Source organism: Dunckerocampus dactyliophorus, chromosome 16, assembly GCF_027744805.1.
Source record: "Dunckerocampus dactyliophorus isolate RoL2022-P2 chromosome 16, RoL_Ddac_1.1, whole genome shotgun sequence".
Lineage (NCBI taxonomy): Eukaryota > Metazoa > Chordata > Actinopteri > Syngnathiformes > Syngnathidae > Dunckerocampus > Dunckerocampus dactyliophorus.
Genome location: NC_072834.1, coordinates 2,768,940 through 2,785,725, shown reverse-complemented (window position 1 = coordinate 2,785,725; position 16,786 = coordinate 2,768,940). Strand labels below are relative to the sequence as shown.

At 41.8% G+C, this 16,786-nt stretch overlaps 2 protein-coding genes across 4 annotated transcripts in view; one reads left to right on the top strand and one right to left on the bottom strand.

Moving 5' to 3' along the window:
• mogat2 (monoacylglycerol O-acyltransferase 2) overlaps positions 1 to 9,105 on the bottom strand; it is a 49,889-nt gene extending 40,784 nt beyond the window's left edge. For 2 of the 3 annotated variants that reach the window (XM_054755848.1, XM_054755851.1), the window contains exons 1-2: positions 8,905 to 9,105; positions 8,704 to 8,778 (exon numbers count right to left, since the gene is read on the bottom strand). The gene's annotated coding sequence lies outside the window, so the exon portion shown is untranslated. Of the gene's footprint in view, positions 1 to 4,932; positions 5,223 to 8,703; positions 8,779 to 8,904 lie in introns of those variants that run through there. The other variant, XM_054755850.1, reaches the window with a different exon arrangement.
• Positions 126 to 7,689, top strand: bhlha9 (basic helix-loop-helix family, member a9). The gene has a single exon (XM_054755853.1). It carries the CDS (start codon positions 6,179 to 6,181, stop codon positions 7,049 to 7,051), a length of 873 nt encoding a protein of 290 aa, XP_054611828.1. The 5' UTR covers positions 126 to 6,178; the 3' UTR covers positions 7,052 to 7,689.
• Positions 9,106 to 16,786: the final 7,681 nt, after the last annotated feature.

Genomic DNA, 16,786 nt, shown 5'->3' with positions numbered 1-16,786 from the left:
TTGCATCATGAGACGCGTGAAGGTCATTTTGCTACAGATGGTACGGTTCTTCAAATTGCAAACATGGAAGAAAGCGGTCAGTCAGAAACTCAACATACTTTGCTGAGGTCATTTTCACACCTTCAATGACCATAAAGGGCCTACCAACTCTCTCCCAATGATTCCGATCCATAATATGACTCAGCCACCTCCTTGCTGACTTCACAGCCTTGTTGAGATATGCTATGCTGTGCATACTCTACGTCATCCATCCGGACCACCCAAGGTTGCACGGCCCTCATCAGTAAACGGGATTGTTTGAAAATTCATCTTCATGTATTTGTTGACCCACTGCATCCATTTTTGCTTGTGAGTATTGGTTAGGGGTGGCCAAATAGAAGGTTTATGCATGACTGCAAGTCTCTGGAGGATCCTACACCTCAATGTTCATGGGACCTCAGAGGCACCAGCAGCTTCAAATACCTGTTTGCTGCTTTGTAATGGCTTTTTAGCAGCTTCTCTCTTGATTCGATACATTTACATTATGCCTTCATCGGCACAATCCCGGCTGCCATTTTAATTAGCCACAAATTTCTTTTGAATGTTTTCATGCCTTGTCCAATGCATTGCGATATTTGACGCTTTTTTGTCAGCAGGGAGATCCTTTTTCTTTCCCATATTGCTTGAGATCTGTGGCATGCGTAATAATGTGGAACATCATTTTGAAGTCGTTTTCTTTTATTTGAAGTAATAACAAAATAAGGGTATGAAACAGGAACTACGGGGTAAAAGAGAACATAAACCAAACTATCATGCAGGCTAATTCACCGCGTGACCTATTATATATTATTTAGTTATTATTGCCCTGTTGTTCTTTATTGTTATTTAACGAAGGCATATATTTTGTACGTGCTATTGTACTGTATCAGTCAGTGTTCACTCCTTTACTTATTAATTTATTCATTATTACTGAATACGCTCTCTAAAAACTCAAACTTAATTTTACGATTATCCATCTTTACCCTTCTCTTTCACTATTAGAAAAAATTAACGTCGTACTTTGCAAAATATCTCCATTGACAACTGTAGTGCACTAAATTGTAGTTACCAAACTAAACCACTAGACGGCAGCAAAGGCCGATAGATGAAATACACAATGCACTTGAAAGGGGCCAATAAAGAATGCCACAGGCCACCACATTACTTCTTATGTCTATTTTTGCTGTTGTTTTATTTTGTTTTCTCGTTTTTTTGTTATTTATTTAATATCATTTTTTTAGAATGTGCTGAAGGCCAATAAAAAATGCTACAGACCTCCAAATTACTTTTTTTTTCTTCTATTTTTGCTGTTTTTTATTTTGTTTTCTTGGTTTTTCAAATGTATTTCATTTTATTTTTTTTAGAATATGCTGAAGGCCAATCCAAAAAATGCCACAGACAACCAAATTACTTTCTTTTTCTATTTTTGCTGTTGTTTTATTTTGTTTTCTTGTTTTGTTTTTAAAATATTTATTTTTATTTAAACTGTATTTATTTATTTATAGAATGTGCTGAGGGCCAATTTAAAAAATGCAGTGGGCCACCAAATGACTGGTCTTTTTTCATTTTTGCTGTTGTTTTATTTTGTTTTGTTTTATTTATTTGTATATATATATATATATATTTTTTTTTTAGCATGTGCCTAGTGCCACGGGCCACACTTTGGACACCCCTGCCTTAGTGTTTCGGTCTGGTTATTCTTGTTTACGTCGGCCTCTGTGCCATTACGTTACCGAGTAACGATGCCAATGATAGATGCTGCACCATTTTCCTTGCAGATTACTGTTGCTCCAGCACCATTGTCAAGCACAAGTTACCAGTGTCACCTGCAGTACCAGTAAAGGAAATTTACAGCAAATTGACAGGAAATTTGATGGGAAACTATTTAAATGGGAGGGCAATGGGAGATAGAGCAACAAAAGTAAACGGAGGGTTGACTGGTATGCATCAGTGTCAACTCTTATTTAATACTGCATCTAACTTCACTCACGAGTACGGCTGCGATGCTTTGTCACCGCTTCTGCAGTCGGGGGGCACCACTTTAAATACTGTGCGCTGTGTGGGAACTAGCCTACAGACAGTTAACCTTGACCACATGTTCCAACACTACCAACGGACCCTTTAATGACAACCCAGCGTAATGACTAACTTGTCTTTGGAAGGAATGTCCAGTGAACATAAACCTCCGCCTTTAAGAAGGACTTTTTTTCAGCCTCATCTAAAGATTCCAGAACTCCAGAAGTGTGCAATCAATGTGCAACTTTTGCAGCAATCACTTCACTTTGCGTTTGATATACAGTACTCCTCCGGTAAATACTACCCACTACAATGAAATGATTCATATTTTGACTCAAGTTTTAAGGGCAGGGGAGGAAACTGTCATGTCATGTCATGACATCATCAGCACCGGCGGATCTGCATGCTTCATGGAAGGGCATAAATCATGAGGAGAGGTTCTATTAGCATTCACCTTATGGTTAAATTAGAGGCTGCAGGACTGTCACTGACCCAAACATTAGCGCTGTGTCTTTCTCTCCATGGCAACCAGCTTACATTTATGACCTGACTGGAACAAAACGTCTCATTAATCACTCATCAGCTATTTCTATGAAGACAGACAAAAATGTGGACGCACATAGTGTATCCTTTATCAGGGGTGGACAAAGGGGTGTCCAAAGTGCCACCAGGGGGCCAATTGCGGCCCATGGCTGTTTTTTTGTTGGCCCGTGGCACATTCTAAAAATATAATTTAACAACAAAAAAACAATCTGCAGTAGTTTTAGAAGAATAAAGTCAAAATATTAGGATAAAAAAGTTGTAACTTTTAGAGAATATTAATTAATATTTAATATTATGGGGAAAAATAAACATTTTCGTAGCATAAAGTTGAAATATTTAACAAAAAAGTAGTTATTTGTTTTACCCACGAGCGTGGTTACAAGCGTGGTTTTGGTCACTACCCAAAGCTTATGACCAAAGGTACGGGTAGGAACGTAGATCGCCTGGTAAACTGAAAGCTTTGCCTTTTGGCTCAGCTCTCTCTTCACCACAAGATCCATGCAGAGTCCATGTTCTATCCTTCCCTCACTCGTGAACAAGACCCCAAGGCACTTAAACTCCTCCACTTCGGGCTAGACTTCATCCTTTTCAGGGCAAGAAACATGGGCTCGGACTTTATTGTTTCGATGAAATTGAGCAGACAGTAAATGGAGTTGATTTGGGATGTTGGGAGACAGACACGGTCTCTGTGGAGTTTAGGGTGCGTACCAGTTCGGGGAGCACAGTGAAGTCTGTTGAATGATCATTACACTTTTGTGCCTCTGACTCTTTGGTGTCAGGGGCAAGACATGCTGATAAACCCAGCCCTAACCAGAGTGGGGTGGACACCGTCTCTTCCTAATAAGCCCAGACTTGCCCCAGAAACGCTGCCAGTGGTCTAAAGCTTACATCGTTTGCGGGACACCACTCCGTCAACCAGCAACGGAATGATGACATGTCATCACTTGTCAGATCGGGAAGGGGGTCCGACTAAACCAGAGTCCGACATGGCCCAAGCAAGTTCCTGTCAGACTCCTTTAAACACTTTGTCATTGCCAAATGAGCAGTTGCATGTGAATCTGATATTACAGCCTGTGAATACACGCAGCCCAAATATAGCGCACGATATGCAAGTCTCGAAGTTCCATGCATCGATGCATCTAACCATAGTCTGCATATCCTATTAGACTTTGCAATGGTGTGCACCAGTAAGGTTTAATAAATCTCCCACAAATAGAACTTACTTAACAAAATAAGGAGATCGGTATATGGCAAATAAATGACATCAACATGGAACAGTAGAAATTCGGTGCGATAACCACTAACACCTTTTGGACTGATGGATTTTTATTTGAGGTGTGGAAATTCCTTACAGAAGCCAAAAACATGCATTAACATACCACTGCAAAGCCAAGGTTAGTGAACCCAGACTTTACTCGCTTATTAGCCCTAACTACCCCTTTGGAAATATACATCTACGCTTGGCACACAGACCTCTAATAACAAACGGGCTAACAACCAGTCATTATGGGGGCTTGAGCAGGAGATTTACAAATCTTAGGTTGAGTAGTATTGGACACGTTTGAAAATGGTTATTCCATCAAGGGCAAAGGGAGCTGCGTGATAAAATCGTATGATTTATTCACGGCGGCTGATAATTACTGGTGTCTTGTCACCTGTCAAGAATGAATGGACAGAGAGTCAGTGTCTGTAGTCTACACGGTCTTTACAACGCAGCAGTAAATCTGAAATGTTTGTCAAGCCATAAATCCATAGCATGTGGTAAAGGCTGTGCTCTCCTTGGAGCGGAGCGGAATTGGCTGAATTGTTTTACTTGAAAAGGTTTGCAGAAGATCAGCAGGGTTATTCAAAAGGTGTGTAAGTGACTGAAAACCCAATGGAATGGATCATAGGTTGAACAGAAAACAATAAGAATACTTACCTACAAAAGTAAACAATCACTCGTTCTGGCTAACAAACTTTGACCCACAACAGGTTGATAGATTTGAAGATTGTCAAAATATTTTCTATTGTGATAATTGTAATTTTCTGTATTCTAAACATTGACAACACACAGGCCTGTCCAATCGAGTAGTCTAGTCATGAGAGTCTTATGTGCTTGAAGGAAGATTATATTATACAGTATGTACCTGTAGAACAAAAGTTCTATTCAACAACACATGGTGGCAAAAAATATTTTCGATCAAATCTTGAGGGTTTAAATTGTGCTTTATCCCATTATTCGATTCATTGAACACAATTAATCAATAGATTACCTGATTACAAAAACAATTGATAGTTGCAGCCCTACAACTAATTACTTCAAAGTAATTTGCCCAACACTAATTCATCTTCCAGACAGAAAAGCGTTCTCACCATCAAGAGATGTCTTGAAGCGCCGCAACACTGGGTTGTAATTGTTTGTGTCTAAAAGCTGCAACACAAAGAAGAGAAAAGGAAGGAAGTGGATTTTCTCAACGACCGTCAGGTCAGCGTCTGAGGGCTTCCCCTTTAGTTATCCAGCCTGATGCACTGGTCCAGAAACCTAGCACATTTTGCGATACGTGGGACTTGTGTCATTCATGGATCTGTTATTCCACTGAAGAGATGGAGATGTTCGTGCAGGTATTTGTTCCAAGACATTTAAATCACCTAACTACAGTAAGTCATCATTAAACAATGCTAAGCACTAAAGTTCTGCACCAGTCTCCATGTATACAAATGGAACCATGTTCACGAGCAACACGTTCTGGAAGACAGATAGCCTCAGCCAGCAGCAATTGCAGGTTCTAATTGTAAAGTATTTGGCCTTGTTTTTTTCCTCTCGCTTTGAAGTTGAGGCTTTGCTCCGCTCTTGTCCTGAGGTGCTGCCCAAGCCTGATTTATGAGGATGGTTTCCAGGGAAGCTACTTTAAATTACATGGCCCTTAAACCTGAGCGGAGAGAGACAGGGAGAGGGGTGAATCGCCACTCTTGAGACCCCTAATTGCAAGACAAATCTAACCTAGGGTAGATAAGAAGGTTCCCAGACCTGAGAAAATGGCAAATGTGTTGAAAAGACTGGGTCACTTGGATAACTGTGCAATTTGTCCTGAAGAACTCACGTTGCAGAACAAATGCATTCACTGCTATTTGCAGCATAGTAGAGATAAAGGCCTGAAAAGGAAAACATTTGACAAGCACTAATTCTCAAATAAGCCACTTGTAATTGCTGTCAGGACTTATAGGAGCACCCACCCCTCTATAAAGACCCAAAATGAAACCTGGATTGATATTTCCCGATTATGATGTGTTTTGTTTTGCATGCCGGCATAAAGTGTTGCAACTTGTAAGGGATGTGAGGGAGAGTCAGAGGAGGAGGAGGAGGTGACAGTGCCATTTGGCTGAAGGGCACTCATAAACTTGGAGAGGGAGAGAGTGCACCATTCCTTACAGGTGACTGTACCATGTGACTTCAGGCGCTATAAAAAGCAGGCCAACCTGTCCTGGGGTACAAGTGATCAGCAGAGGAGTCAGGGGAGGAGAATAGCCGGGCTGTCGGCAAAGTAGCAAACACCGACAGCCCTCAGCATTTGCAGGGTTCTTGTTCTTACCTACATCAAGTGCCCACTACTTCGACACAATGAGCTGCAGCAGTGTCGCAGAATCAGAGTTCTCAGAGGAAGAGCTGGAGCTTGGTGCCCTTGGACAAGGTGAGAGTGAGGGAAGTCCCAAGGCATCGTTCCAGGACAGTGAGAGCTCCACTAGCAGCCCAAGCGGCCCAGAGGAGGGCCAGACCAAGAAGCGCAATAGGCCGGTTCGCTCCAAAGCTCGACGTATGGCAGCCAATGTCCGTGAGAGAAAACGCATTATGGACTACAACCAGGCCTTCAATGCTCTACGGGTCGCCTTGAACCACGACCTTAGCGGCAAACGGCTCTCGAAAATCGCCACGCTGCAGAGGGCCATCAATCGGATCTCTGCTCTTTCTGTGTTCCTGAGCACTAACCCTCCCAGCAAGCCCTGCACCCATCGGGAATGCAACAGGTCATCGGTGGGGCCGGTGCCAATGGCAACGTCTCGAGCCGAGCCGACAAGGGTGACCATCCCTCATCTGGAGCACCAGAGTTATGCTCCCTGGCATGCATCCATCTCCCAACAGATGCAGCCACAACAGGGACCTCACTTGTACAGGCTTCCCATGGAGCCTCACGTCTACATGGATAGCAGCATCTCCTCATGCCCCCCATCACCGCACTACCCGTGTTATCCCACAGAAGGACAGCTTTACGCCTCACGTGGCCACTGTGGCAGCCCTCATGAACATCCACCAAGCCCACTGCGATTCTCTCAGGTGGGTGACGGGTTCGGGTTCCAGCCTGGATTATGGGGCTCCTGCACTCAGGGTTACATGGACACTTTTGTGGAGCCATCTCCAGCTTTGGGACTTCCCTGGCAGGTGAACTACCTGCAGGATCAGGAGCACAACCTCTCTGTGGGCTCAGAAATACTGTGAACTACTGTGAACACCATTGAACTGTTCACTGATCTCAGGGAAGATTTTGGTGATTGATCAACTCAGTATTACAGTCCAGACCTGAGTCATGAAATGTAATTAACCAAATATAAATATGAGTGCAATGATCAGCTGCAGAATGTTGCGTACGTTCTTAAAGAATGTTTCACTATATTGACATCATTCACACAAAATGGTGTTGTTGTCATTCACTGATTGCCATACAAAAGCTGGATTATATTATGTATGTTATATTTGCCATTGAGCAATCAAGAGCTGCATAAGTACTTACATGCTACACTGTTAAGAAATGCACACATTTCTTCCTTTTTTTGTGCATCTTAAGGAAATGTGATCATTTTAACACATCTGCCAACATTTTTGTACAAATGTATTTATTTCCTCTTTTGTCATACAAGTTGCAACTGTCTGTATATTGTTTGTATATTTGTAAAGTCATTTTCTAAACTTCCAAATCAAATATTCAAATTACGTGTTGGTTATTTGTTTCTGGTGACTTCCATGCATCACTTTAGTAGCACTTCCATGTGTGCAACGTGTGCGAGATTATAGCCTCTGGCCAGCAGCCTCTACCATCCACGCGTGTCATGTCTTGTCATGTTTTGGAGCTACATAAAGTTAAAAAATGATGGAATAAAAGCATGGTCATCATGCAAATGGTCAATCTGTTATTTATTTATTGTTTTCAAGTACATCTAGTGGGTGGCTTTTACGTGCAAATAATCCATGACTATTTCAGCATTTGGATTTGAAAATAAGGGAAATTTCCCATAAAATATGGTAAAATGAGGGAAAATTAAGGGTCTTTCCACCATTTACTGCCAATTGCCTACTGGGGTGCAACCATGTTATTTCACTGCTGTGCTCATTGAACGCCTGACTTCACCAGCTACAGGATGTGTTGTGCCAATGTTGCCGAGCTGAACAGAAGCTGTGCTGGCAGTACCCAAGGTGATTTTTTTGCTTTTTTATGGAAGTGTTTGAAAAATACTATTAAGGCAGGAGGGCACAAGGAAAGAAGGTCAAAATACGAGCGTTTCACGGGGAAAACGGGAGGGTTGACAGATATGCATCTCAGTGAAATAAGAACCCCCGAGCCATTTAAATTCAAATGATGGTAAATATAGCACACAAAGAAGACATTTGTGATGTTTCTTTCTAAAATATTACTAATTCATGTCAAAGGTGTGACATATGTTACCTATGACCTCATGTATTGGAAAAGAAATCAACATTTTTGTGAAGCGAAAAACGTTGAAATCATTGAAAATCAAACCATAGCATTTGTTGAGTGTCCTATTAGATTTTTTGATAGCAAAATTCTCCTAGCTTGTTTTCTATTAATTTATTGAAGACATACAGTAAGGACAACTGAATTAGAATATCTGACACTTTTTTTAGCACTAGAATTGTTAAATGGCTTTTGGAAATGAGCTAGCTTACCTGACATGCTGCCATTTTGGGGAAGCCACATCCTGGGATATTGACACAACAACCACTCCAAAATAATTTCTAGCTTTTATATAGTATGAATTGATTGTAGAAATATAGTAAGAACAGTTGAATTGTAATATTTGACACTCCGTTAAAGCATTGGGATTGTGAAATAGCTTTAAAGTGCGCTTGCTTACCTGACACGCCACCATTTTGGGGAAGCCACGTCCTGGTGTAGTCACATGACAATCACTCCAACATGTTTTGTAGCTCTTTTTATTATATTAATTGAATAAAGAGATATAGTAAGAACAGTTTGAGTTTAATATTTGACACCCAGTGATTGTTAAATGAGCTTTAATGGCAAAAACGAAGCTTTAGGAAATGAGCTAGCTTACCTGACACACTGCCATGTTGGGGAAGCCATATCCTGGGATAGTCACACCAAAATGTTTCCTAGACGTAAACGAAGGGACTTCATGAGTTCAACTTCAGTGCAAACCCGTGTAGGACACATTTGGCTGCATTTAAAGTGCTGCTGACATGCGTCACCATGGCTTCTTGTGGGTTAAAACATTAGCTTCAGTAGTCAGGTTATTATAATAGATGGGTCAGCTGGTATTTGTACAAATTAAAAAGGAACACATTCAAAGCGCATCTTGTTTATGTTAGCCAACAACAGCTAGCTCTCCCCTGTTGAGCAGCAATGTCATGAAGAACAGTTTTAATATTACACTAAAGGTATGGAGTTCACCGACAGATTTATGTGGGTTCAGGAAGGAAGACCGTGCCCCGTCATCAGCGCGGTGAAATCCCCTGTTGGAGCTGCACTGGCCCGCAGGTACAAACGGGTGTGGGAATTTATTTTTCTCACATCCTGGGGGCCGCACCAAGGGCCCTAAAGACTATGCTGAAAAGAGTTGGCCTGGGGAGAACTGCGGCAGGCATGCTGCTGTTGTACAACAATTAACAGGCAGGAAGGAAAGGGAATTTTGGACAAAGTGATAAATGGAGAGGAGGAGTGGAATAATTTGAAGAATAAGATACACGTGCTGTGAAAAAGGAGGAGAGTGACTTCAGTTTTCGCCTGTGGTTTGGCAGACATGAATCACTGGAAAACCTTGACTCACCAGTGCGAGACGAGCGTGGCTGACGGCACACAGTGACAGCATGTCTCTTTCTCCTCCTTCTTTGGCACAACAGCCCTCAGTCGCTGCAGTGCCAGTGTATGTTCTCATCTTCAGGAGGCTCCATGGACATGCACTGGCAGCATCTTCCGGTTGCCATAAAAATACTCTTCAGCAGTTTTTGTTTTTCATTTTCCAACAAAGCTCAACACAATAACGAGGAAGGCACTCAAATGACAGACCTTGGAATTTACATTTACATTTTGCACTGTTGGATCTTAAGGAAGTTCTAAGTAGCGCTTCGAAGTGCAAAAAAAGGAAATGGGAGACAAAAACGCAATTCTTTGCAAACAACAACTGCAACATCTCCACATAGACAACTGCCGTTTGACACCCCTGCACAACCTGAAGCTCCATTGTTCCATTGAAGGAAAGAGCACCCCAGATCATGATGGCGCCCCCTCCACTGTGCCGTGTGCATCTCAGGTGGGTTCTCCTTGTCATGCCAGTAATGTTGGAAGCCATCAGCCATCAAACTTTCTTTCACCTTTCATGTTTGTTGCTCTAGTGCAAATTCCAAATGGGCAATTTTCTTTGAAGATGATTTTTGTCCTTAAAACCCTTCCGTGCTGTCTGATGGTTATTGGAGTGCACTCGGCACCAGTAACAGCCTTCATTTGGGACGAGGACCGTCCCGGGTCTTGATGGACAGCCAATCTGATCCATCGGCTCAGGGAGGGTGACATTTTTTCGGGTCTACTACATGACTTTTTTGTTCCATAATCCTCAGGATCTTTTAAGAAGTTTCAAAAGACTGTTTTACTGCGTCCAACCTCAACCTCAACAGCAATGGTGCGTTGCGAGAGGCCTTGCTTATGCAGTTCAACAAACAGACTGCGTTCGAAGAGAGAAAGCTTTTTTGCCTTTGCCATCAAGAGATCATGACAGTGTGATTACCTGTGGCTGTGGTCTTAAACATTTGATGAACTGATGAACAGCCTATTTCAGTTGAATGGTTAGAACCTCCTTAAGGTCCAACAGTGCAAAATGTGCATCAGCAGTGCACTGTCCAAAATCCTGAAGGTTTCAAGGCTGGTGCAAATGGAAGTTTCAGATCCCTTCACAAAGTTTCTGTGGGATTAAGGTCCGGAGACTGCCTAGGCCACTCCAGAGTCTTAATGCGCTTCTTCTTGAGCCACTGCTTTGTTGCTTTGATCATATGATTTGGTCATTTCATGGATTCACATCCAAGATTCGGTGAATACGCTGAAGTCTTCCTGTACTCTTAGCAGAGAAACAGCCCCATTAGAATGTTTCCACCTCCATGTTTGACAGGCGGGATGCTGTTGTTGGGCTCATATTGACCATTCTCTGCCTCCAAAATAGTTGATGCCAAAGAGCTCAATTTTGGTGTCATGTGACCACAACATTCTTGGCTGATTAACTTAGGAGTCAAGCTTCAGATGGGCCTGCACATGTGTATTCTTGAGCACTGTAGAATCTCAATCCATTACAGCAACGTGTGTGTCTAATGCTTTTCCAGAGGACTCCTTTCCCAGCTCCCTTGACATCATTATCCAGCTCCTCCCTTGTAATTCTGGCTTTCCTTTCTCACAGTCATCCTTACCCCACCAGGTGAAATCTTGCATGGAGCTCCAGAGTGAGGGCAATTGGCTGTTATCTTTTATTTCTTCCGTTTCTGAAGTATTGCACCAATTGCGGTCTCTTTCTCATTAAACTTCCTGTTGATTGTCTTGCAGTCCATTCCAGTCTTGTGCAGGTCTACAATCTTGTCCCTGAGGTCTTTGGTTTTGCCCATTGTGGTGGAGAGGTTTCAATGGAAGAGACTGTCTGATCTGATCTGATGGTCTTTATAAGGGTTTTTTGAAACAAAGTAAACCAGTGGTCAACTACTGGATGTGAGACAAAATGATGAGCGGAATGTGTCAGTCAGGAGATCTGAAAGATCTTGGTTCGAATCTCCATTGGGTATCTCTGTGTGGCTTTTGCATGTTCTCCCCGTGCGTGCATAGGTTTTCTCCAGGTACTCCGGTTTCCTCCCACATTCCAAAAACATGCATGTTAGGTTCATTGACGACATCTAAATTGTCCATCCATATGGATTTGAGTGTGAATAATTGTTTGTCTGTATGTGCTCTGCGATTGGCTGGCAACCAGTGCAGTTGTGTACCCTGCCTCCCGCCCGAAGTCAGCTGGGATAGGCTCCAGCATAGCCGCGACTCTAGTAAGGACAAGCGGTATAGAAGATGGATGGATGGAATGCGCTGCTGGAAAACATCCTTTTCTCTTTGGAAAACTTCAATTTACTTTTCAATGAGGTCCACATTACAATGCAGCTTTCAGAATGGTTGATCTATTTCATGTGGACTCATGAGTCACCAGAGAGTTTGCCTCACCCCTGCAACATGTTAATGGAGTGTGTCAGTGATGCATCTTTTTCTCAGACAGTTCTGCCTCCGCGACACCTTTGGCTGCCAAACGGATGAAAAAGAAAACAAGCAAATATGAGAGAAATGATGTCAGGATGCAAGGGTGTGCTTGCGTGATATATGGGAATGAGTCAGACTTCAGAATGAAGATGCCTGCTGATGTTCTACATACCCCACTACACACACACACACACACACACACACACACACACAAACATGCACTATGACATCATGGGCGATTGTGAACGCCCCGGAGGATATTTATGTACTACAGAGGGAGATAGAGACAAATGTGAGGAGTCCATTATAATATACGTTCTTGTTTTTCCCTGACAGCCGTCCCTAGTTTGACTTGCTGCTTCTTGTTTTTCTCTTCAATTAGATTTTATTATTTTTTTAGGGTTTTATACGTGTTATTATAGAAACACTTGCACCAGTAAATGTTGAAATGTTATGGCTGCCATTTCCAACTGATGAAACAAGATGTAGCTTGTTTTATTGATTTGTTTGGCTGTACAGAGTAGTAAGCAGTTCCGCTACCCAACACTAGAGGGAGACATGACACTGGCGGATGACGGCAGGGATTTAATTGCATTAACCTCAAAGAAAAAAAAACATGTTTTATAGAAAATGTGGATGCCCTGGAGGTCGGGTTTGTTACAAATGATTCCTTGGACGGATAATCAATGCCTACCAGGGAATAACATCACTTTGTTCAAGTCAACTTTACTGCTGTCTGAGGTTGGAGAAAACAAGCAACCTTTAAGGTCATTGTTTGTTTGATTGCATAGATGTTTGACAGTGGAATATTTATGGTTTTAATTTTTGACACATTAGTCAAGTGATGGAAGAGGCCACAAGGGGCTGAAAAGGTTCAATGAAATAATTGGGTACTGGGTCAACGAATGCCATGTTATCTGGTTTCCTTTTTTCCGCTTGCAGTAGCAGGGGGCAGTAAGTGAACGAGACAAATACGCGTCTGTAAACTCACGACTTTTGAACAATTCGTTCACAACTCGCACATCTGTACATATTACTGCCACTGTGACCAGTAGTATTATGGTCACATAGAAAAGAAAAAATCGGTGATTTTGAGAATAAAGTCGTACATTTATGAGAATAAAGTCGTAAATTTACGAGCGTAAAAGTCGTAAATTTACGAGAAAAAAGTCTGAATATATCCTTTGCCCAAGGCCAAAGGTGACATAATCTCAAACAATGCCTGTCACGACGGAGTATTAAAGTAATCTGAGATTTCGAGAATGAAGTTGTAAATTTACAAGAATAAAGTCGTAAATGTACGAGAAAAAAATCGTAATATTACGAGAATAAAGTTCTACATTTAGGAGAAAAAACTCATAACTTTATGTTACAGCCATTGCCTGGGACTTACAGTATGTGACCGTTGGCCTTGGGCATGTGGAGGGGGCGGAGTAAGGAAGGCGGAGGTGAGAAGGGCTAGCCATGCTAATTCGTTTGCTCTGTTTTGCTTCCACATTATAAATAAAAGCTTGCCTGAAGCAAGAGGAAAGTTTCCTTCCTTCCTGAAGAGCTATGCTCTATTTTCCCTCTGACACGTATGGCACCTAATATTCCGACTTTATTCTTGTAAATTTACGACATTATTCTCCTAATATTATGACTTTTTTTCTTGTAAATTTGCGACTTTATTCTCAAAAACTCTGAGGTATTTTTTTTTTCAATGTGGCACTAATAAATTCAGGCTGGTATCAGCGATACTGATGCGATACTTCACAAATGTACCTATTGCGTCTGGTAAATTTGAAAAAGTACTGTATTTCATATCATAGCATAAAAAATACAAGACATCTTCTAATCAATGTAGTAATGAAATACACTATTACTTTAAATAAGTTAATAGTTTAATCATTAATTAAAGTTATTTATTTGTGATGGGCAAATTTGAAGTCAGTCGATGTCAGGGATTGTGGCAGACTTTGGAGGTTCCACTGTATGTTCTAAAAAATACTGGCATTTGGCACGTTCTGCGTCTTATATAAAGTTACATTACATAAAGTTGAGCGGCACTGGTCGAGAGCAGCAGTAGAAAATGTGTGGAGAAAGAGAGGCAGCTGAGCGGATTCAGGACAACATCCCTGAAACTCCTCACTGGAGTGCTCTGCAGGTGAAGGAGCAGCCGGCTAAAATGGAGAAAATCTAATCTTGGCTTTGTTGGCAACATACCATTAGTTCCTCTGCCAAGGGGAGAGTCTCAAAGCACATCTGTTTGTTTGTCAGCCCAGGAGATCATGTTTGGATTCTCTTCTTTGAGGTACTTTTTATCATCTAAGATGCTAATTTGGACATTACCAGTAAACTGCTCCTCATTTGTATCCATTAAGCAGTAATTGTGCCACGCTACATTTACTAGGATGACATGCAGAAATATTCCAGAAATACTTGTGTTTCTCCAGTGTTCACATGTCCCGGTTTGCATGCACTGTCATTGTCCATCTAATATATCACTATTGATGAGTGGATGCGTTATAATGCAACCAAGTCAGCTACGGTTGCTTTTTCAGGCGAAAATGCACATGACAGCCAGTAAATATGTTTTTTATGGACAGGGACAGGTTTTTTTTTAACTCCACTGAGGTGGGTGGGCATTATTTTCAACACCGGAGTGGGGGAAAGGTGGGGAACCAGTGACTTGCGGTCAGGGGAGGCAGTCATCAACAAAAACATAAAATAAAATAATGTTAAATATATACCGCACGGTGGCCGAGTGGTTAGCGTGTTGGCCACACAGTCGGGAGATCGGCAAAGAAAATGGATGGATTTATAAATATATACATATATGTATATATATATATATATATATATATATATATATATATATATATATATATATATATACATACAGTATATATATATATATATATATTTCTTTCCTTTTACTCTTGTTACGTTTAATGTTTTTATAATTTCGAAAGTGTTGCGAATTAGCACATGTGCTAAAACACTACCAATGTAATTGTGATGTCCTCATCAAATAAACAATAAATGGATACAAAAATAGAGTGAAGCCGCGAAATTCGAACTGTGAAGTGACGAGGCCCGAGTGAGCGACCTGTATTAACATTGATTAGAGCAGAGAAATTTCAAGTTAAAAAGAAACAAACTCCAAAGGAGTCAGTGCCTCACCAGCCATGAAAAAAAAAGGGGGCGAACCAGCTGACCTCCTCCATCTTTTCCTTGAACATGTCTGTTTCAATCTTTCCAACAATCCACTTTCATTAACTCAGGGGTCAGTCAATACTCAAAGAGGCATTGTTCTGCAATGTATTGATTGAATCATTTGCGCTGACAGCTGTCAATAGTAAATTGTATTTTTCTTTTGGGTTTGGCTTAGTTATTCTGCCTCCAGTTCAAATTGGAGAGAATGCAGTTGAACTGTGCTGCCACTTGTCATTTTTTCATGGAATGAAACCACTTTAAGCTCGATATGTTGTCGTGCTGTATAGCCCACAGCTTTAAACACTTAAATGTAGTTATCAGAGTGGGCCTCCATAATTGTCAGAAATAAATTGGTCTATTCAAGGCTTATCTGTTCCACTTACAAGAGCAATCTCAGAATGAGAAAACCACACCTTGTTAAGTAATTGGACAGCTACTCACCCTCTCTACCCTTAATTAGTCACTCAATGTTTTGCTCTTCCTCAAATCGGCCTGTAATGAATAGACTTTTCCGAATAGATTGGGTTTGAATGCCTCTGCAAAAGAAAGGGTGACCAGAGATACCAAAACAGAATAGATGGAGTAGACGGTGGAAAAACCAAAGATTGTGCACTCCTATTTAAATGGCCATCCTCTGTGTCTAATAGCTGAGCTGCAAGGAGAATTCCATCGAAGTTTTGTCATTCGTCGTAGATAAAAAATACATAACGTGTCAGGCTTACTCGGCCTCCAGGGTTTCACTGTCGTTTTCTTTCGCCGAGCTTCTTCCCTCGCTACGCCGGCGAGACTTATGATTTCATCAATTCTCCTTCCTAAGCTTGAGAACTAGACAGATAGAGCAATTACAGGAAGATCAAATTAGATAAAAGTATAAGGAATTGAAACCCAACTGTCACAGGAAGATGGACGACTCATGTTTGGCGAGGTTTAACCTCGAGAGGCTTCACTTTTATTGCGTGTGTAAAAAGAATGAAACCCAAACATAATAACGTCAGGCTCTGCCCTTCCAGTCCCCACGATTCTATGCACACAACATTCTTGTATTAAGCAGACGCCAGTACAGTAGATCCCCGCATTTCGCGGGGGTTACATTCCGGGATCGCCAGTGAAAAGGGAAAATCCCTGTGCAATTGAGACGCAGACGCCCATAAAATGTTCATGCTTGACACACGGCCCGCTCCCCCTCCAAACCCCCCCACCCCCCCCCCCCCCCCCCCCGCTAGCTTGATGTTGACGTTCTCCTCCAATTTCGGATTATTCGAATCATTACCTGAGATTCACCGCTCAAGAACGGTTATGTAAGATGAAGGATGAGCAGGTCCACCACATGCTTATCACCCGATTCAGGTTGCTTTGCGTGTCTCGGCAGGCGAGTCTGCCCTTCATCGTCTCTGTCCCTCACAGGAGGAGGCGATCACCCCTCCCCTCGTGTATGTGGTTTCCAATATTAACTAACATTTTAGCAATGTAAAGTCAGACATTTTCTCCAGAACTTGTCTCGCCTT

Coding starts and splice junctions, on each gene's coding strand:
- bhlha9 (XM_054755853.1), top strand. CDS start 6,179: ATGAGCTGCAGCAGTGTCGCAGAATCAGAGTTCTCAGAGGAAGAGCTG.